The sequence below is a fragment of the Rhincodon typus genome, chromosome 2 (genome assembly GCF_021869965.1).
Source record: "Rhincodon typus isolate 14 chromosome 2, sRhiTyp1.1, whole genome shotgun sequence".
Lineage (NCBI taxonomy): Eukaryota > Metazoa > Chordata > Chondrichthyes > Orectolobiformes > Rhincodontidae > Rhincodon > Rhincodon typus.
The window spans coordinates 117998566-118020780 of record NC_063333.1 but is presented as its reverse complement, the minus strand read 5'-3'; the positions used below and the strand labels follow the sequence as shown (position 1 = coordinate 118020780).

The 22215-nt window shown below is 41.7% G+C and overlaps 2 protein-coding genes across 3 annotated transcripts in view; both read right to left on the bottom strand.

Moving 5' to 3' along the window:
* The window catches only part of stmnd1 (stathmin domain containing 1), a 29421-nt gene extending 24698 nt beyond the window's left edge, over positions 1-4723 (bottom strand). The window contains 3 exon segments of the mRNA XM_020517947.2: positions 3770-3903; positions 3906-3995; positions 4717-4723. Coding sequence (XP_020373536.2) covers positions 3770-3903; positions 3906-3995; positions 4717-4723 — 231 coding nt within the window.
* Positions 4724-19348: 14625 nt separating this feature from the next.
* The window catches only part of LOC109937915 (N-acetyllactosaminide beta-1,6-N-acetylglucosaminyl-transferase-like), a 29314-nt gene continuing 26447 nt past the window's right edge, over positions 19349-22215 (bottom strand). The window contains exon 3 of one of the 2 annotated variants that reach the window (XM_048617430.1): positions 19349-20302. In XM_048617430.1, the coding sequence (XP_048473387.1) occupies positions 20118-20302 (185 nt within the window). In that variant the 3' untranslated portion in view covers positions 19349-20117. The remainder of the gene's footprint in view (positions 20303-22215) is intronic. The other variant, XM_048617437.1, reaches the window with a different exon arrangement.

Genomic DNA, 22215 nt, shown 5'->3' with positions numbered 1-22215 from the left:
AGACCTGCTGAGCTTTTCCAGCAACTTTGTTTTTGTTCCTGATTTATAGCATCCGCAGTTCTTTTGGTTTTTATCTAGGTTTATTCTGCTGACTGCCGGAGTTAAAAGTTCGAGTTCTCTGCTGCTACGGTGAAATCTTAGACAGTGAGACTTTCCCTTAAAAATCAATAACGGCAGATTGTTTTTTCTTCAAGACTGGAGAAAGACAGCACATGAGAATCCTAACTGTTTTGATGAAGTGCCTTTGCCAGAAGGTGTGTTTATGGGATGCTGCCTATATTGGAGCAGCTGATAATTTGTGGTTAAATAATACATTGTCTTGTTAAGTATTTCAATAGAGTAAAGTTATGCGAATTCTTCTTTATTTTGTATTTTAACTGTGTTGTAAAAATAAAGTGTGTTTTGATTCAAGCTTTGTGGTGGACCAATCGAATCATATCTGGAACACATTGCCTTACACTTGCCTTTTAAAAAAATACAAAAGTTAGGGTCTAGGCTATCTACATAATATACTTTGGGAGGGTCTTGTCTGGTCCATTACAAGTGGGACTCTAGCCTGGAGCTTCAGGCTCAGAGGTAGGGTCGCCACCCACTGTGACACAAGACCTCTGCTGTGAGTTACATTGGCCAGGAAAAAATGCAGTACACTCCTTTGATAGCAGGTCATTTCGCTATTGAGATGTAATTGCATTAATTTCTTAAAGAAGCTTTTAAACAGCACTGCAATTTCTCCTGCAAGAGGATTTTCTTTTGATGCTGCACGGTGGAAACAAGCTTATGCTGCAGATTTACAATCAGTACTTAGAAAACTGAAGTATTGTATCTGCCTCTGCACACTTTCTCAATTTGACAATATTGATAACAAGACACATTCAAGAATTGCCGATGTAAGTGCGATGTTTTGCAGATTTTGAACATTACTCTGGGAACAAGGTAGAGTAGGTCTGCCTATCAAATTTAATATCTGAGAGAAATAGTCCTTTCCACTTTGCTCCACACACAAGAGATCTGGACTGCGTGCCACTGCCATGCCAAGAAACTACAGCTTTCACTTGAGGCTTCACTTTACTTCTGAAGATCAGATGGCAGGACTAAGTACCAGACAGCAAGGTACCGACCTGAGCAGATGTGATAAACAGCCACATCATACTGAAACCATCAGAACTGAGTTGGATTGGTCATGTAGCCAGATGCTTGATAGATTCTTACCAAAGTGAATCTTCAATGGAGTGCTTAAGTCAAAGCAAGCTCTATTACAACATTCTGAAAACTATACTTAGGAGTTTTGATATCGAGCTCAAATCCAGGAACAAATAATTGCGGCCTCCTTCAAAAGTTAGTGCATTTCAGATGTAGAGAGAAAACACAAGAGGAAGTCCTAAGCCAGCAACTCATCAAAAACGCGATTATCAGCAGCATCCTAAATTCTTAGCATCCACTAAACACCCAGATGATGAACATGGTCATCTTGCCTCAAGGGACAAACAGCACACTGAGGAATGCATTGTCATGCATTAAGTCCCAAAGACTAAGCCATATAGGATCCACGATGAGTTGGTAAATTGAATACAAAACTGGCATGATCATAGAAGACAGAGGGTAGTTGTGGAAGGGTGCTGTTCTAATTGGAGATCCATGAACAGAAGTGTTCCATAACGACCTTTGTTGTTTGTAATCTATATAAATGATTTGGATAAAATGTAGGTATCTGATTGGTAAGTTTGCAGATGACACGAAAATTAGTGGAATTTTGATTAATGAGGAAGATAGTCAAAGGACGCAGCAGGATTTTTTTTTTTTTTTTTTTTTTTACTCATTTGTGGGGTGTGGGCAGCACTGGCTGGCCAGCATTTATTGCACATCCATAGTTGCCTTTGAGACGGTGGCGGTTGTATAGATCAATTGAAAAGTTAGGCAGAGAAATAGCAGGTGGAATTTAATCTGGACAAGTGTGAAGTGATACATTTTGGGAGGTCAAATGCAACAGGAAACTACACAGTAAATGGCACATCCCTTGGGAGCATTGATATACAGAGTGATCTTGGGGTGCATATCCATAGCTCCCTGAAAGTGACAACACAAGTGGATAAGTTGGTAAAGAAGGCGTACAGCATGCTTACCTTCATCAGTTGGGGCATTGAATATAAAGTTGACAAGTCATGATGTAGCTGTATAAGACTTTAGTTAGACCACATTTGGAATATTGTGTGCAGTTGCCACACTATAGGAAGGATGTGGAAGCTTTGGAGAGGATGCAAAGTCCTTATTGTCTCCAGGTTTACCAGGATGTTGCCTGGATTGGAGAGGTTGGACAAACTTGGATTGTTTTCACTAGAGCAACAGAGATTGAGGGGTAACCTGAAAGAAGTATATAAAATTATGAGAGGCACAGATAGGCTGGATTGTCAGAGTCTTTTTCCCATGGTGGAAATGTCAAATATAGGATTAAGGTGAGAGGGGGAAAGTTTAAGGGAGATGTGTGAGGCAAGTTTTTTTATGCAGACGCTGGTAGGTGCCCAGTAGAAGCACATGCATAGCAACATTTAAGTAGCATTTTGACAGACACATAAACAGGCAGAGAATAGAGAGCTACAGATCATGTGTAGGCGGATGGGATTAGTTTAGAACGGCATCATGGTCGGCCAGACATGATGGGCCGAACTGCATGTTGCTGTGCTGTTCCGTGTTCGACTTTCTATGTTCCAGGTAAATAAGCAGTGAGTTACACTGAATAACAGTTTTGCCTGCTCATGATCGAATCAGTGGAATGTTTGAGCAAAATATGTGCTTGTTCATCTTTTTAATTCAACGGGCAAGTTTGCAGTTTATTTTCATTTGCAATTTGGTTCCTTCTACTGTCCTGTTTTTTTTAGGTGTAATTGGGACAGGAGCAGGATAAAATTGGCTCTAATTTGTTTTGCAAACTGTAAGCATGCTGAGGAAAGATGTTGTAGTTTTTGTCATCTGGATAGTTAAAGAGGCATGAGCATCATGAAAATGTATTTGCCCACGCCTTTATGCCTCCAATGTTTTCAAGTATGCAACATGTTGACGTAAATATGAAAATATGTCACCACATGACTTGCACACAATTTGCCTCTTGGCTCCTTTTTGTCACCAAAGTAGGGTTTGAGATATATGTAGTTTATACATGTACTGTATGTATGTCCTTGCAGTCACACAATCTTCATAAGAAATTACGCACCTAAATATTAGACAAAATATATAAGGCAAGCATATATACACAGTTATACAAACATAATCACATATATAGACATATTAATAGATACACAGTACATAAGCATTAATATGCTATCTAAAAGAATTCAAAGAAACATACATATTTAGACACATTCATTTATATGTTATACAAATGTGTATACTTTCTTAAAGAATGGGTATAGATAAAACAGTCAATTTTTATAAAGACATTACAACGTTAAGGCCAGTTAGTGAAACTAATTGTAATGACTGTATTGTTTTCAAAAGGCATATACTATAGACCCCCTGAACTGTATCCTCGCCTTATTATTGTTGGAGGGAGTGGTTGTCTGTGGGTTGGGGCGGTGAGATGGGAGAAACAGAGACATATAGGGACAACGACTGTCTTTTTTTGCATGTTCCCGGTAATGCTTTACCCTTACAAATCAATTTATCATTTTGGAGACAAAGACACAGTGATGCCCAGTGCCTTGCCCACCCTTCAGAGACCTGGCCTGGTGACTCCATACCAATGGAGCTACTTGCTCTCTGTCCGAGGCCGAGTTACCTTGCGCTTTCTTTCTAGACTGTCCTCAGTTCCGGTCTCCGGTTGTGTGGAAACCGCTCTAGAAGTGCCGCATCCCATTCCGACTGGCACGCTGCTTCTCAGTTCCCGCTCCACTTTCGTTACATCCCCAGACGCTTTCCGTCCGCCCATCCATTGTCGTTGCCATGGACTCGGCCGTTGCCATGGCGCGTTACTACAATACCAAACGTCACTACACCCTCAGTAGCTGCGTGCGCACAGTTCCAGGTCAGCCAAGGGCTTTCCTCTGATGAAATTTGGATGGTATTTCTGCCCAGTTCCCCAAAGCGTGTGATGAGACAAATTCTAAACCCACATATTTCTCCAGAAGAAAAAGTAGGGTCCTACTTACAGTAATAACAACACTACTCATCCAATTATCTATTAATGTTACAGATAGGAAAAAAGGGCTTTCATTTATATGGAGATAGTAGGAACTGCCCATGCTGGAGAATCTGAGATAACAAGGTGTAGAGCTGGATGAACACAGCAGGCCAAGCAACATCAGAGGAGCAGGAAAGCTGGCGTTTCGGGTCTGGACCCTTCTTCAGAAGAGGAGGAGGGGAAGGGGATTCTGAAATAAATAGAGAGGGGGGGGGTGTGGATGGAAGATGGATAAAGGAGCAGATAGGTGGAGTGGAGACAGACAGGTCAAGGAGGTGGGGATGGAGCCAGTAAAGGTGAGTGTAGGTGGTGAGTTAGAATGGGGATTGGTTAGTCAAGGGAAGACGAACAGGCCAAGGAGGCGGGGATGAGGCTGGTAGGTAGGAGGAGGCGGTGGGGGTTGAGGTGGGAGGAATGGATAGGTGGGAGAAAGGACGGACAGGTTAGGGAGGCGGGGACGAGCTGGGCTGGTTTTGGGATGCGGTCGGGTCTTGTTCCCCAACCTTGCACCGCCCGTTTCTATCTCCTTCCCAAAATCCACAAACCTGACATCGTTCCTCAACCCCACACCACCTGTTTCTATCTCCTTCCCAAAATCCACAAACTTGACATAAAACCCGTGGACAAGGGAGGCGCAGTTGTAGTATGGTGCACTAACCTCTACATCACCGAGGCCAGACGCCAGCTCTCTGACACCTCCTCCTACCGTCCCCTTGATCATGACCACACCCCCGACCACCAAGATCATCCACAATCTCATCACTTCAGGTGACCTCCCACCCACAGCCTCCAACTTCATCATTCCCCAACCCCACACCGCCCATTTCTACCTCCTTGCCAAAATCCACAAGCCTGACATCGGGGAAACCAAGCGGAGGCTTGGAGACCGCTTTGTGGAACACCTACGCTCGGTTCGCGACAAACGACTGCACCTCCCAGTCACGAACCACTTCAACTCCCCCTCCCATTCCTTGGACGACATGTCCATCCTGGGCTTCCTCCAGTGCCACAACGATGCCACCCGAAGGTTGCAGGAACTGCACCTCATATTTTGCTTGGGAACCCTGCAGCCCACTGGTATCAATGTGGACTTCACAAGCTTCAAAATCTCCCCTCCCCCGATCGCATCCCAAAACCAGCCCAGCTCGTCCCGCCTCCTTAATCTGTCCGTCCTTTCGCCCACCTATCCGCTCCTCCCACCTCAACCCCCACCGCCACCTCCTACCTACCAGCCTCATCCCCACCTCCTTGACCTGTCCGTCTTCCCTTGACTGACCAACCCCCATTCTAACTCCCCACCTACACTTACCTTTACTGGCTCCATCCCCGCCTCCCTGACTTGTCCGTCTCCTCTCCACCTATCTGCTCCTTTATCCATCTTCCATCCACCTCCCCCTCTCTCTCTCTATTTATTTCAGAATCCCCTTCCCCTCCCCCATTTCTGAAGAAGGGTCGAAACCCGAAACATCAGCTTTCCTGCTCTTCTGATGCTGCTTGGCCTGGCGTGTTCATCCAGCTCTACACCTTGTTATCTCTCTTTCATTTATATGATGTGTTACCCATTCACTCATCTCTGGAATTGGTTCTGGGACCATTAGTGCCTCAAAAAGAAAAATCTCATTCTTGTTTTCAGATCTCATCAGGGCCTATTTCAATAAATTCCTCCAGCCTCCTGTGCATTTCCCACTTCATTTGTTGGATAACTATCTCTCTCCTTTAAGAAGCTGCATAAAACGCACCTTTTCTATCCCAACATCCTCAACTTTGTTTCAGTTTCATTTTTTGTCTTACATTTTTGACTCACTCTTGTAGAGTACCTTGGGTGATGCTATATGCATGCGCATTGTTGCCATTATTATTAGTCTAGATTGTCATCCTAAGTCTTAAAATTCTGATCAATCCACACAATTAAAAGTTAACATCCCCCAACTTTACAAACAGTCTTCCCTCTCTAGTTCAACATACCCAAACTCTCCTGTTCTTTGCCCAAACCCTACACTACACCTGTGCTCTGAACACCTACTCCCACTGACAGTTCCAAGTCCCAGACAAACAGTAGAAGGGTGAGATGAAAGAACAAGTAGGCACCATAATACAAAATTCCTAAAAACTTTTGCATAACAGGCAAAAGAAAAGGTGGAAGACAGAAAGCAAGACACAGCATTTGACACAGAAATTATGAGAAAGACGAAATGAGAAAAACAATTGTAGGAGGAAGCCACTATTTTTGTTTTTTTCTCAGAAATCATAACACACTACATGTTATATGGCACAGCACCTCTCTATAACATGAATTGTAGCACAAAACTAATTGAAGCTATCAAAATTAAAGGGATCTAAATTGTTTTAATCAAAAATTTAGGATAAAATCAGGATAGAAGACAAAACAGAAGTGGAATGCTCTTGTGGTGCTTTATCCTGGACTTCATCTTCTTCATCTCCAGCTTCCACTTCACACTCAGTGACAAGTTGTTGTAGATCAGCTGTAGAGAGGTCTTCACAGTGGGACACAAGCAGCTCTTCAACATCCTCACTCTCCACTTCTTCAAATCCAACTTGCTTTGCAAGATCAACACAATGTTCAAAACGTTTAAAATCTTCAAAAAAAAAGTCTGGGAGAAGCTTCCACCAAACTGCAAGCAAACAGTCCTTGCTGACATCGGCCCAAGCCTCCATGATAATGTCAATTGTATTTTTGAGGTTAAAGCTCTTCCAAAATTGAGGAACCCTGTCCTTATCCCCCACAGTGGCTGCAATCGGCCTCTTAAGTGTGTGCTTTAAACAATAAGCTTTAAAAGCTACTATTGCACTCTGGTCTATGGGTTGAAGGAGCGAGGTTGTGTTTGGGGGTGGAAATAGCACTTTGATGTTTTCAGAAAGCTCACCAATGGTGGGAGGATGGCTTGGTGCATTATCCAGGATGAGGAGAATTTTGAAATCCAAATTTTTTTTCCTACAATATTTTCTGAAATCTTCTTCCAAAACATCAACAACAAGGTCAGAAAAAATTTGCCCCATCATCCAACCTCTTTTGCTTGACCTAAAGTAGATGCCTAGACTAGACTTAAGGTAACCTTTCAAGGCTCGTGGGTTGGCAGAGTGGTACACCATCACAGGCTTAAGCTTTAAGTCTCCACTGGCATTGGAACCCAGCAACACAGTCATACGATCCTTTGCCACCTAAAAGCGTGGAGCATGTGCTTCATTTGTAGAAATGTAGACACTTGATGGCATTTGCTTCCAGTATAAACCTATCTTATTCAAATTAAAAATTTGATCTAAGTTGTAGCCAATTGATTTTCTTACTATGGGAGGAAATGCCATCTCATGCTCCTCGTCTGCACTGGCAGCTTCACCACATGACTTTACATTATGAAAAGCATACCAGTTTTTAAAACCAGCTAACCAGCCACTGCTAGCACTAAAGGCAGGCATGTGATGTCAATGCATACTCCTTCGCGCACCGATGGAATCGTGTTACAGCCAACACAAGTTCATGTTTTAGCAATAGCGTTCCCCTATTCATCAGTTGTGTTATAGCCAATTTGCGTTGCCGGAACACGCTTTATAGCAGAGCCGACTGTACTTCTATCAGGTCCGCCCCTTCAGCCTCTGACGCTCCAGTGAAAATAGTCATTGTGAGTAGGAAGGGATTCATTAGAGAGTTTTCCTCCAAGGATCTAATTTGTGCAGATGAAGAACACAACTTAGTTAATATTCATTCAGTCACCAGAAAGACAGCAATTCACTGATACCAGGAAAGAACTGTTCAGCATTTTAAAGAAAGCCTTGTCTACTCTGTAAAGAAAACTCCACAGCAATAACATTATTGACCACCAGATGGCGATAGGAAGCTACATGCAGCTGCAAGGTCTTGCTAATGTGTGGCTATAAGCATGCCCATCTAAAAGTGGCTCTATAGCAGTTAGTTGACTTCATGGTATATTGTTCAAGAATCTAGAAAATCAGTGTTCTCAGAATCCAAACATGGACCACGATGTTGAAGCCTGGTGGTACCCGCATCCAAAGTCCAGGCTCAATCACATTCAGTACACCAGTTTCCTGCTTCCCAGCAGCCAGTGTTATTGAGGTGTGACCAGAACAAAAAGCTTGCCTGATTTCCATCTCTGCAAGGGCTATTCGTATTTTAAACCTTGTAAATGAGTTGCTCAATTGCCTCAAGAACCTGAATTTGAGGTTAGAGTATGGTAAGCCAGAACATAACTGAGGTTGGACTGAACCTAATTACTTCACAGCCAATGTAATGTTGGAAATGTACAGAAAGGTCATTGCATTGTGTGTTGCATTTCTCTCTGCAGTACAAGTTAAAACAATGAAAAATATAGCACAATTATACCCTCAAAGCACATTACTGACCACTTTGCCAAAATCAAGCTAATCAAGGAGAATTAGTATGGGCTTATAAGGGTAAGTCTTGTCAAGGTCTTGGCTGACTTGTCAAGTCTAGGAAGGGACTTTCAGAAAGTATTTGACATTGTTCTCCACATGAGTTTAATAAAAATAGGAGTGTAAAGAATTAGAATTACCTTTCAACCTGTTTCTTCAATTGTTGTGTAATTGCTTAGCAGTAATTGTCCATTCTTAATTTAGATTGAGAAGCTGATGAGCCCAGATCCAGGAAGACAAATCATGCTTCTCCTATTTCTGGGCCCCATATCTAACTCCTCTCCTGCTTTTAACCTTCAACTGCTTCTATTGACTATCTTTGTGATACATTTTGGGTCCAATAGAATAGTGCAGCACAGAAGGAGGTCACTCAGCCCATCAGTTTACCACCAGGTCTCATGAAGAAAAATCCAGCCAGTCCTACCACTGTCACCTCCCCTGCCCCTGATCTGTTGATTCCCTCATTTTTCCTCCAATTATTTAGCCAATTTCTATATGAACACTAATTTGAATCTGTATCCACTTCAATATCAGGGGGGATGCACATTCCAAATCCTAACTGCTGTTTTTGTGTAAATATTTTTCCTGTGTCACCTCTGGTACTTCTGCCAAACACATTAAATTAAATTATATCTGGGTCATCTGATTATTGATCTTTCAGCCTTTGGAAACAGGTTTTTTAATTCTACTGAAACCCTTTCTAATTTTACACATCTCCATCAAATCTCTTCAGGCTTCTTAGCTCTGAGAAGAGCAACTTTAGCTTCTCTGTATTCATTATCCCTGGAGCTATTGAAGTAAAACTTTCATAGATCATAGAATCCCTACAGTGTGGAAACAGGCCCTTTGGCTCAACAGGTCCACACCAACCCTCAGAGCATTCCATCCAGACCCATCCCCCTATAACCCACACATCCCTGAACACTACAGGCAACTTAGCATGGCCAATATACCTAGCCCATCAAGTTTGTTCCGCTATGCAATATGGCCATGGCCCTTGGACTGTGGGAGGAAACCAGAGCACCCTGAGGAAACCCATGTGGACACAGGGAGAATATGCAAACTCCACACAGTTGCCCAAAGGTGGAATTGAACCCAGGTTTCTGGCACTATGAGGCAGCAGTGCTAACCACTGAGCCACTGTGCCACTCTCAAAACCCTAAACCCTTTACAAAGATTTCAGATCAAACAAGCTTATATTTATCCTGAAGGTGAACTTGAAGTTGGTGGTGATCCTAGGCATCAGCTGGCCCCATTTTTCTGTATGGTTGAGGTCGCATATTTAAAAGGTGCTGTCAGAGGTGGTTTGGCAAATCGCTAAAATACATCCTGTAGCTGGTACACACACAGTTACAGTGCACAAATGATACATTAAATTATTATGGAAGGTGGTGGAGGAAATTGCAAATGAGCACAGTGCTTTGTCCCAGATAGTGTCAAGCTTCTTTAGTGTTGTTCTTTAATGCATCCATCTAGGCAAGTGGAGAGTGTTTCATAAAATCCTGGCTTGCATCGTGAAAATAATGTAAAGACTCTGGGAGTTCAGTTCTAGTTATTATTAACTAGAAACTTAACTGGACCAACCATATAAATGTGTGGCCAGAAAAGCATGTCACAGGCTTCAGTGGTGAGCAATCCACTTCCTGACTCCCCAAAACCAGTCCACTGTCAGTAAGGCATAAAGCCTTGGTCAGTGAGAATGGAGGTAGGAAAAAATGTCAGGGGCTGCATCTCCTACACTTGCATACAGACGTGTTACAGGATAGGGAGAGGGATTTGGGACGGCTGAAGAGTGCCTTTGGAATGTTGAAAGGTTAGGCGAAGGCAAGGAATGATGTGCTTAGTGTTGGCATTGCAATGAAAATGGCAGAAATGGCAGAGGAATAGATTGTACATCGTAGACGACCAATCTTTCGGGGGAGAATTCCTCAGCTGAGGTAAGTTAAAGATAAATTGGAAGCATTAGTGCAGGAGATTGCATTGTCTAAACTGATGCAACGGAGATGGAGATATTTTGAAAATTCAGAAGTGTCCTTCTGGGAAGAAGATGTGAGCAAGTGTAGTCAGGGCAGCTGCAGAAGTTCATGAGCATGTAATGATTGATTGTTGATTATCTCCATTCTGGGGATAGACAGAGATGTTAGGGAAGAGAGTGAAATATCAGATTAGGTGAAGGAGAGAGAAAGGGGGAATTAGAAACAGTTCAAGGCAGGAACAGGAAGCAGTAATTATAGAATCAAAAAGTAAAGGAAATGAAGAAGGATCTGAGACAGACTGGAACAAACTGTGCCACATATCCTGCAAAAACGGTGGGCATTTCGAGGAGCCATGCTGGTAGCTGGAGCACCACTTTTTATTTGAAGTTGTGGTTCAATGTGAAAACATGTTCAATAAGGCCAACTTTGCTGATACTAAACAGGAACTTTCAGAAGTTGATTGGGGGAGGCTGTTCACAGGTAACGGGACATCTGTCATGTAGGAAACTTTCAATAATGAGATAACAAGGGTTCAGAGACTGTACATTCCTGTCAGTGTGAAGGGCGAGGCTGGAAGGTGCAGGGAACACTGGACGTCTACAGATATTGAGACTTTGGTCAAGAAAAAGAAGGAGGCATATGTCAGGTATAAACATCTGGAATTGAGTGAATCTCTGGAAGGGTACAGGGGGAGTAGGAGTACATTTGAAAGGGAAATCAGGAGGGCAAAAAGTGGACATGAGATAGCTTTGGCAAATGAGGTTAAGGAGAATCCTAAGAGATTCTTCAAGTTCATTAAGGTCAAAACAGATACCAGGGAGAGAATAGGACCCCTTAAAGATCAATGAGGCTGTCTATATGAGGAGATGGATGAGATACTAAATGAATATTTTGCCTCAGTATTTACTATGGGGAAAGATATGGAAGCTAGGAAAATTGGAAAAATGTATAGTGATGTCTTGAAAAACCTCCACATTACAAAAGAGGAGGTGCTAGAGGTTTTAACACTCAAAAAGGTAGATAAATCCTGGGCCAAAATCGGTATACGTCAGAACATTGTGAAAAGCTAGGGAAGAAGTTGCGGGGTCCCTTGCAGAGATATTTGTATCATCGACAGCCACGAGTGAGATACTGGAAAACTGGAGCATGACTAACGTTGTGCCATCGTTTAGGAAAGCCTGCAAGGAAAAGCCGGGCAATTGTAGACTGGTGAGCCTGAAGGAGTTAAGAAGATGTATGAGGGAAATGCAGTTGATATTGAGTCCATGCACTTTCAAATGGCATGCGACAATTTACTGAATAGTAAACAAGTGAGCAAAATAGAAGCTCAAGGAATAAAAAGGGCAGTAAGGGGACCTTTTGTGGCACAGTAGTAGTGTCCCTACTGCTGAACCGGGATGCCTGGGTTCAAGTCCCACCTGTTCCAGAGATCTCTGAACAGGTTGATTAGGAAAATAAGTAAAATAACAAAAAGATCAGTAGGGGGGCTTCTTGTCGTACAGTGGTGTGTTATCCCTGAACCAGGAGGCCTGTGTTTAAGTCCCAGAGGTGTGTAACAAGATCTCTGGACAGGTTGATTGGAAACTTAGGTTAATTTAGAAAAAAGGGCAGTAACAGCATAGATTTAAAATTGTCTAAGGAACAGATAACAAAGTTGTGGTGAACTGTTATTTTTTGAGTGGGAGGGACTTAAACAGTTATATCATTAGAGTGCTATTTTCATACACATTAATGCTTTGGTTGTGGGGGTACATGGCATAACTTTAGAAAATTAAAGATTAGTATGCAGAATGGATGATGTAGAAAATAATAATTATTCAAAAAGGACATAGACAGGCTGGTAAAATACCCAGATATGTGACAGATAAAATTCAACATAGAAAAGCGAGTCGATGTTTTGTAGCAAGAAGAAGAAATAATACATGCTAAATGATATTACTTTAAAGTAGATGTTGAAATGAACTTGATATTAGGAGATCATTCAAAGCCTATGACCATTCCAAGTGACACCAGCTTGTGCACTTATCTGTGAAAATGGCAGGACAGGTACTTAGTAAAATGTTCAGGATCCTGAACCTTCCAAACAGAGGCATAGAATAGAAAAGCCAGGAAGCATTGCTGAACTTATATAAAGTTAAAGTGGCTGCAGATGGAGCATTTTGTGCAATTTTGGGCACGACACTTTATGGAAGATGTTGGGACACGATATTTTCTGAGATTCTGACCATGTACAGTGACCACGCCACACCCACTGTCAAAAATACCTTGACCTATCACACACCAATCAGCTCATTAAGAGCTGACAGGTAATCATAGGCGAGATTCTTGACCTATTATAGGCCTTGACACCGGCATCCAGGTTACCAGAAGCTGCCAGCAGCTTCTAGGTCCTGAAGGCTGCTGGCTAGCCTACTCCTCAGGAGATCCAGGAGCAAGAAGCAAGTCTCTTTCACCTTCTAGTCTTGGGGACAGGGAGCCAGGGAGAGTCAGATACAAGGGCAGTAGAATCGCTTTCAGAGGTCACCTCCTTGTTCCTCATCCATGCCTCCAGTTTTTTGAAATTATAATGGGATTTGGGCATTTCTGGAGGGCCAGTATTTATTGTCTGTCTCTAGTTACCCTTGAGAAGGTGGTGGTGATCCACATTCTTGAATTACTGCAGTTCACTTGCCGTGGTTTGACCCACAATACCATTAAGGAGGGTATTCCAGGATTTTGACCCAGCGACAGTGAAAGAATGGCGATATAATTCCAATTTAGGATGGTGAATGGCTTGGATGGAAACTTGCAGATGGTGGTGTTCCCATTCACCTGCTGCCTTCTAGATGCAAGTGGTCATGGGTTTGGAAAGTGCTTTCTGAGGAGCTTTGGTGAATTTCTGCAGTGCATCTGGTAGATAGCAAATGCTGCTGCTACTGAGTGTCGCTACTGAAGGGGGTGGATGTGGTGCCTAATGAACTGTATTGTCCTGAATGGTGTCAAGCTTCTTGAGTGTTGTTGGAGCTGCACCCATCCAGGCAAATGAGAAGCAGTCCATCACACTCCTGACTTGTGTCTTGTAGATGATGGACAAAGATTAGGGAGTCAGGAGGTTGGTTACTCACTACAGTATTCCTAGTTTCTGACCTACTCTTGTAATCACTGTGTTTATGTGGTGAGTCCAATGAGTTCCTGGTCAATGGTGATTCTAAGGAAATTGATAGTGGGGAATTCAGTGATGGTAGCACTATTGAATGTCAAGAGGTGATGGTCAGTTTCTCCCTTATTGGTGATGGTCACTGCCTGGCATTTGTGTGGCATGAATGTTAATTGCCACTTGTCAGCCCACATCTGGATTTGTCCAGATCTTGCACATTTGAACATGGACTGCTTCACAATCTCAGGAGTCATAAATAATGCTGAACAAGGTGAAATCATAAACTTCCCCACTTCTGACCTTGTAGTGGAGGGAAGGTTGTTGATGAAGCAGCTGAAGATGGTTGGGCCTTGGAGACTACCCTCAGGAACTCCTGTAGAGGTGTCCTGGAGCTAAGATGACTGACTTTCAACAAACAAGACCATCTTCCTATCTGCCAGGTATGCCTCCAATCAGTGGAGAATTTGCCCCCGATTGATTCCAGTTTTGCTAGGATTCGTTGATGCCATGTTCGGTCAAATGCAGCCTTGATGTCAAGGGCTGTCACTCTCGTCTCACTTCTGGAATTCAGTGTTTTGTTCATGTTTGAACCAAGGCTGTAAAGAGGTCATGAACTGAGTAGCCCTGGTGGAACCTAAACTCGGCATCACTGAGCAGGTTATCGCACATCAGGTGCTGCTTTACAGCACTGTTGATGACACCTTCCATCACTTTAATAATAATCGAGAGTACACTGATGGGGCGAAAATTGGCCAGGTTGGATTTGTCCTGTTTTTTATGTACAGGACATACCTGGGTATTTTGTAAACTGTGCTGGAAGAGCTTGGTTAGGGGAGCAGCAAGTCTTTAGTACTATTGTCAGAATGCTGTTAGGGCCCATAGCCTTTACAGTATCTGATGCTTCCCACCATTTCTTGATATCATGTGGAATGAATCAAATTTGCTGAGGACTAATATCTGTAATGCTGGGGCCCACTGGAAAAAGCAGCGATGGATCATCCACTTGGATTTTATGGCTGAAGATTGCTGCACATACTTCAGCCTTATCTTTTGCATTAATGTGTTGAGCTCTTCCATCATTGAGGATGGGGATATTTGTGAACCTCCCTCCTCCAGTGAGTTATTTAATTGTCCAACACCATTTACGGCTGGGTGTGGCAGGACTGCAGAGCTTGCATCTGACCTGATGGTTGCGGGATAGCTTAGCTCTGTCTATCACTTGCTGACTTGGCATACTCATAGTTGGTTTGGTAGCTTTGCCAGATTGACACCTCACTTTCAGGTATGCCCAGTGCTGCTCATGGTGCACTCTCCATTGAACCAGGGTTGATCCCTTGGCTTGATGATAATGGTTGAGTGGGGAATATGCCAGGCCATTTGGTTGCAGATTGTGGCGGAGTACATTTCTGCTGCTGCTGATGGCCCACAGCATTTCATGGATGCTTCATTCTGAGTTGCTAGATCTGTTTGAAGTCTGTCCTACTTAACATGGTGGTAGTGCCACACAATATGATGGAGGCTATTCTCAATGTGAAGGTGGGTCATCGTCTCCAAAATGACTGTGTGGTGGTCACTCCTATCAATATTGCCATGGACAGATGCATCTACAGCCAACAAACTGGTAAGAATGAGGTCAAGTATGTTTTTCCCTCACCACCTGCCGCAGACCCAGTCGAGAAGCTATGTCCCTTAGGATCTTATAAGCTCAATCAGTAGTGCTACTGCTGAGCCACTCTTTGTGGTGGACATTGAAATCCCCCAGCCAGACTACATTTTATGCCCTTGCCACCCTCAGTGCTTCCTCCCAGTGTTGTTCAACATGGTGGAGTGCTCCCTTATCAGCAGAGGGAGAACAGAAGGTAGTAACCAGCAGGCGGTTTCCTTGCCCATGTTTAACCTGAAGTCATGAGACTTTATGGGCTCCCAGAGCAACTCCCTCTCAACTGTATGCCACTGTGCCACCACCTCTGCTGGTGGGCATATCCAAGGATGGTGATGGTGGTGTCTGGGACATTATCTGTTAGGAATGATTCTGTAAGTATGATTATGTCAGGCTGTTGCTTCATTTGCTGCCAGACCTGCTGAGCTTTTCCAGCAACTTTGTTTTTGTTGCTTGATTAATCTGTGAGACAACTCTCCCAATTTTGGCACTAACGCTCAGATGTTTGTAAGGAGGACTTTGCAGGGTTGATACGGCTGTTTCTGCCTGGTCTTTCCTAGTGCCTAATTGATACTAGGTGGTCCGTCCAGTTTCATTTCTTTGAAATTTCATAGCAATTGGTAAAACTGAGTGGCATACCAGGCCATTTCAGAGAGCATTTAAGAGTCAACTACCACACTGTAGGTGTAGAGTTACATGTAGGCCAGACCAGAGGAGGGTGGCAAATTTCCTTACCTGTTGGATATTCGTGAGCCAGATGGGTTTTTCTGACAATGGTTTTGTGGTCATCAATAGTTTCTTAATTCCAGATATTGTTTGTTTATTAAATTCAAATTCTACCAGCTGTCATGGAATTCAAATGCCAATCCCCAGAACATTAGCTGAATTTCTGGATTAAGAGTCTAGCAATAATACCAATAAGCCGGCACCTCCCCTACAATATTGCCCTAACATTGGGACAAATAGAAGGTTCCTCACACCACCTCCCCTAACCTAGTAAGAAGGTCACCCTGGTTTCCCACTCAGAGAACTAGCCAACTTCTCATGCACTGGGAAGGCAGGTAATCAAGGAAATGGGAAATGTGGAGGCCCTTGAAAAACTTTTCATTTCAGGTTGCGGTTTCCCAAAGACCTTCTTGCTCAGAACTTAATTTCCAAAAGGTAGTGAGAAGAGAACGTGTAGCCCTTCGGGACCGTCTCATGGAATTATTTCCCCTTGTTACTACCTTCAATGAGGGGTGAATCATACCCAAAAACTTTGGATACAATGTACAAGAGATTTAGAAGAATGGTTCCAGGAACAATAGGTACATTACCTGGATACACTGGAGCTCCTGAGATTGATTTCCTTAGAGTGGAGAAGACACAAAAGTGATTGGTTAGAGGTGTTCAATATCAAAGGGTATCATACAGTAAATAAAGAGAAATTGTATCCAATGGCTGTAGGGTCTGTAACCAAAAGAGTTAAGTTGTTTGGTTCTTTTGCCAGAGATAATATGAAAAATTGTTTTATTCAATAAATGTTAAAGATTTGGAATGTACTATCTGATAGGGTAGTGGATACAGAGGTAATGGTAGCTTGTAAAAGGGAAAGGCATAGATGTTAGGAGAAAAAAAAAGGAGGGCTATTGGGAAAGATCAAGTAGAGACAACAAGACCATTTTGTGAAAGTGTTCCTACAGACTTAGTGGCCCAATGGACATCTGTCCATATTGTAGTTTGGAAACAGAAAAGTAATGTCAGGAATTCTGTCGAGAAGATTCACAGAAATAGATTTTAAAGGACACGTTAATAAGGTAAAGGAGTTTAGAGTGGGATTTCAATGATGTAGAACCCAACAGCACTACCCCGACATTGGTTGCAGAGTTAAAGGGTACACAGGTTACGCACAAGGCCAGACATGGAGCAACTCAGTTCTTGAAAGACTGGAGAAAGTTCGCAATAGGGAGAGGGAAGGCATGAAAGGATTTGAAAACAAGATTGTAAACTTTTGAATTTGAGCCATGAGGGGACCAGAGACTAAATGAAGATTAATAAACATATGATAGGATATAGGTAGAATTTTAGATTTGCTGAAGTTTATGAAAGGTGTAAGATAGGAGACCAACCTGAAAAACATCTAAATAATCAAGTCAAAGATTGACGTTGGCATAGATGAGGACCTCAGCAGGAAGTGAGCAGAGATGGATGATATTATGGAAACAAAAGTAGACAGTCAACAGAGCAGGGTAGATGGTGGTGGGTGGGGTCAAATAAAAAACAAACCTGAAGTTTAAAAGACTTGTTTGGTTATATGTCCAAGAGTTTGATCTGGGTCTGGATACAGAAAGTAAAGGAGTTTGAAGGAGAGTAGGTGGTTGTGGTTGATATGTAATACAAGGAAGTCAGAACTTTTGATCAAAATCATGTGGGTAGAGGTCACATGAAAGAGCAAGACCAAGAGAGGTCCTTCTTTAGAAGGTCAATCTTTAAAAGTCCCAACATAAGTGTAGTCATTCACAATAAGGTCATGGATGTCAAAGGCCTCATCACCAATGAAAGTATGTCTAATTAAAATTAGACATCATATGGATAATAGAACTCTTAATTCAGTCCAAATATAGCATGAAAGCAGCTATTAGGGAAGCCTGGAAAGCTCTCCAAGCCAATTCTGTAGGTGTGAAACAGCCAGCTTGGACAAAACCTTGTATTATTCTGTGAACTTCCACATCTTTTATTTTTTTTTAAAAATACTAGACAGGTGGACAAATGATCAAAACCACCCCTAATATAGAAGAATTATTTGTGGATGGTTACTTTATAAAACATCTCAAACCTGCATTCCTGCTAAAATTAAGAAAGGTGAAATGTTGGCTGGTAGTGTACCTTGGGGAAGATTTTACTTCCAGCAATTGCTGGAAGAATTGATATTTAAAATACATATTAAAGCCAAATCAAAATTCATGAGAATTTTATTTCTTAAAAGGGACCACAGTAATCACTCATCTAAGTGTGAATGATGAATATTGCACCCAAATGAAACACAGATGATCTATCATAAATGTAATCAGTTCTTTAATCAAAGAGGTCAGTAAGATGATCACATTACAAAAAGAAACATCCAAGACTGTCTGATTTGCAATCTTAAAGCATTACAAACTTCCAGGAGAAAAAAAAAGTCATTGCTCATTTTATCAGCATATTGCATTTGATAATGCACTATACCGATTGCTATGCTGTTCATTTCAGTGGTGCCTACACTGCATCATTAAGAAACTATATTCATCTTGCACTTAAGAATTATTTACTAATGAATAGGACAATCTGTCTTTGTAACTACTGCTGTCACTGCACATTTCAAAATGATTGTAGCATAATAATTTAATAAAACTAACAAAAAATATGGCTTTAATTCAATAATGATTGATTACACTGCAGTTAAGTCAGCACCTTGAAGGGGAAGACTGGAAAATGCTTCAGGAAGAATACACTTAGAGTCTGGTATGACTCTTCAGAGCAATTCTGAAGAGGAGTCACACCAGATTCAAAAAAATGTTAACTGTTTCTCTCTTGATGTGGAGGTGCTGGCGTTGGACTGGGTAGACATAGTCAGAAATCATATGACACCAGATTATAGTCCAACAGGTTTATTTGAAAACACAAGCTTTCGGAGCCTAACTCCTAACACTTGAAGCAGGAGCGAGGCTCCGAAAAAGTTTGCGTTTTCGAATAAATCTGTTGGACTATAACCTGCAGTCGTGTGATTTTGGACCTTGTTTCTCTCTCCACAGATGCTGCCAGACCTGCTGAGATTCTCCAGTATTTTGTTTGTTTCAGATTTCCAGCATCCACAATATTGTGCCTTTGTTACTGCCTTGAGATTAAATGTGTATTTTCAGCTTCATTGATCTCTGCCTTCATCCACCTGTGTCACATTCTAGAAGAATTCTCAATGTTTCCAAGAATTTCAGTCCTTTTTAAAGCATTACTTCAAGCAAATCAGTTTTTAAATGTCTAGATTTACAATAAGTAACTTTATTAGTAGAACATCTGCCAGTAGCTTCAGAGACTTTCATTTTGTTACAAATACTTCAGTTCACACAAATCAAATTTTTGATAAGTATTAGAGAGGGACTTGACAAGAAATCCCACTCTTGGTACAAGCTTCACTAGAGGAAATCAAATCTGGGCATATCACAAGCTCCATTCCAAGAAGCACTGCACTGCAATCCGTCAATGCTTATATGTCAGTTTCACAGCCTCATAAATGATCTTCTTATTCCAAAATAACAGTAGGTGACTTCCAAATAAAATGTCATGAACAAAGATCTCAATGTTTTCGTACAGTTATTGAGCAGCTATTCATGGAAAGTGCAAGTGCAGCTTGTGCATGAATGATTTGGACCTTACAGTATATAAAGTTTATTTGCTCAAGTTCCCTTGTAACCAAATGTTAACTAGTTACTTCTCGGACCCTATCCTTCTAAACTTTGGACTGTGAACAAATTAAATTATCCTCGCCAAAAACGAGCAGATGGTAGGGAACGTTCCCATACTTTTGAAAATTGTGCCTACAGGGTTTTTTTTTTTTTTTTTTTTTTTTTTTTAAAAAAAGGGTATTTTCAACATTCCAATGCTGTCAAAAGAAAATTATATGAAATAAAACAAACAAAACCACATTCATTTTTTTTTTTAAATTGTAAAATATCAAGTACATCCCAGATTGTTCATCAGTTTATGTTCTTGTTTTCATGTCCCGTGATGTTTAGCATTCATTTGAAGTCACTTTCAGGAGGCTGACTGCAGAGCAATGGTGCTCTGATTCCAAGCTCGTTTGAGGATCCGGTATTCTAGGCATTGTACGGTTGGTGGATAGGAATGGAGTTCGAATTTATTGGCAAACATGCAGTTCATTTTATCCAGCCACTTCAAATCCCCAATCCCATAGATACAAATGTTTCTGATATAATGACCTGCAAGACACAAGAAGTCCGCCATAAACTTCAGTCAGACCATAAATTACACAACAACTTTAGAAAGCCCTTTATTACTCAGTTGTGCCATATCTCAATATCAAGTCCAGGTTCTTACAGTTATGAAATCAGAGTCATACAACATGGAAACAGACCCTTTGGTCTAACTCAACCATGCCGACCAAGTTTCCCCAAACTGAACTAGTCCTACTTGCCTGGGTTTGGCCGATATCCCTCTAAACCTTTCCTCTTCACACATTGTCAAAATGTCTTTTCAATGTTGTAACCGTAACTGCATCTACCATTTCCTCTGGCATTTCATTCAGTTTACAAACCACCCTCTGCATGAATAAGTTGCCCCTCAGATCCCTTTTAAATCTTTCTCCTCTCACCTTAAAAATATGCCTCCTAGTTTTGAACTCCCCCACTTTAGCGAAAGACTTTTGCTATTCATCTGATATAGGCCTCTTATGATTTTATAAACCTCTAAAAAGGCCACCCCTCAACCTCCTACGCCCCAGTGAAAAAAGTCCCAGCCTCTCCTCATAACTCAAATCCTCCAGTTCTGGTAACATCCTGGTAAATCTTTTCTGAACCCTCTTCAATTTAATAGTATCCTTCCTATAGCAGGGCAACTAGATCTGTACACATTACTCCAAAAGTGGGTGGTCGACAGATGCTGCCAGACCTGCTGAGCTTTTCCAGCAACTTATGATTTTACTCAAAAGTGGCCTCACCAATGTCCTGCACAACTGCAAAATGACATCCTAAGTCCTATACTCAATGGTCTGAGCAATGAAGGCAAACATGCTAAACACCGTCTTTACCACCCTGTCTACTAATGATGCCACTTTTAAGAAACTGTGTACCTGAACCACTAGGTCTTTGCACAACACTCGCCAAGGCCCTGTGTAATTCCTGCCCTCGTTAGTCTTACCAAAATGCAACACTTTGCATTTATCTAAATTAAACTCCATCTGTTACTCCCTGGTCCATTGACCCAATTGATGAAGATCCCTTTGTAATCTTAGATAACATTTTTTCACTGCCGACTATACCACCAGTTCAGCACCTGTTACTTATAATTCTTAAGGATCATTTATTACATTTCTACCCTTAAAACAAAATATATACATACAAACATATTCAACATTCTGAAAAATAAAAATAAATGCTTGGTCGTACAGACCTTAAAAACACTGCTAAAAGACAACAAGAAGTTGAAGCATTTTTTAAAAAAATCTTGCACACATCAGAACTTGGAAACACGAGACTTGGGAAAAAAGAAGAGACTATTTTACAGCGAGAGAAGAGAATGCAATTGGCTGGAGATGGTAGCAAGCGCAGTTAACTAAATCTTAAATCACAGCCCAGAGAAGTAAATTCTGATTGGTCAGTATGTTGCCATGTGGATGCAATAGAAATTGGCCTTCTCCAACAAAGCTACTCCAGTGACCTCAGGCTGGGCAGAATATTTTCTTTGAATTTATCAGTGGTTTTTTGTCTTAAAATCTCTCAACAAACAAGAAAAATACTTCTACAAGAGGAACCTGGATTAGTGCAACCTGGATTCAATTTAGAAACTGGAAAGTTTTCATTGAGTCAGAGTTATACAGCGCAGAAAAAGACCCTTTGGTCCAACTTGTCCATGCCAACCAAATATCCTATATAAATCTAGCCCCATTTGCCAGCTTTGACCCATATCCCTCTAAACCCTTCCTACTCACATACCCATTCAGATGCCTTTTAAATGTTGTAATTATTTTAGCCTCCACCACTTCCTCTAGTAGCTCATTCCACACACCACCCTCTACATGAAAAAGTAGTCCCTCATGTCCCTCTTATATCTTTCCACTCTCACCTTAAAGCTCTGCCTTCTAGTTTCAGACTTCCCCAGGGTGAGGAAAAGACCT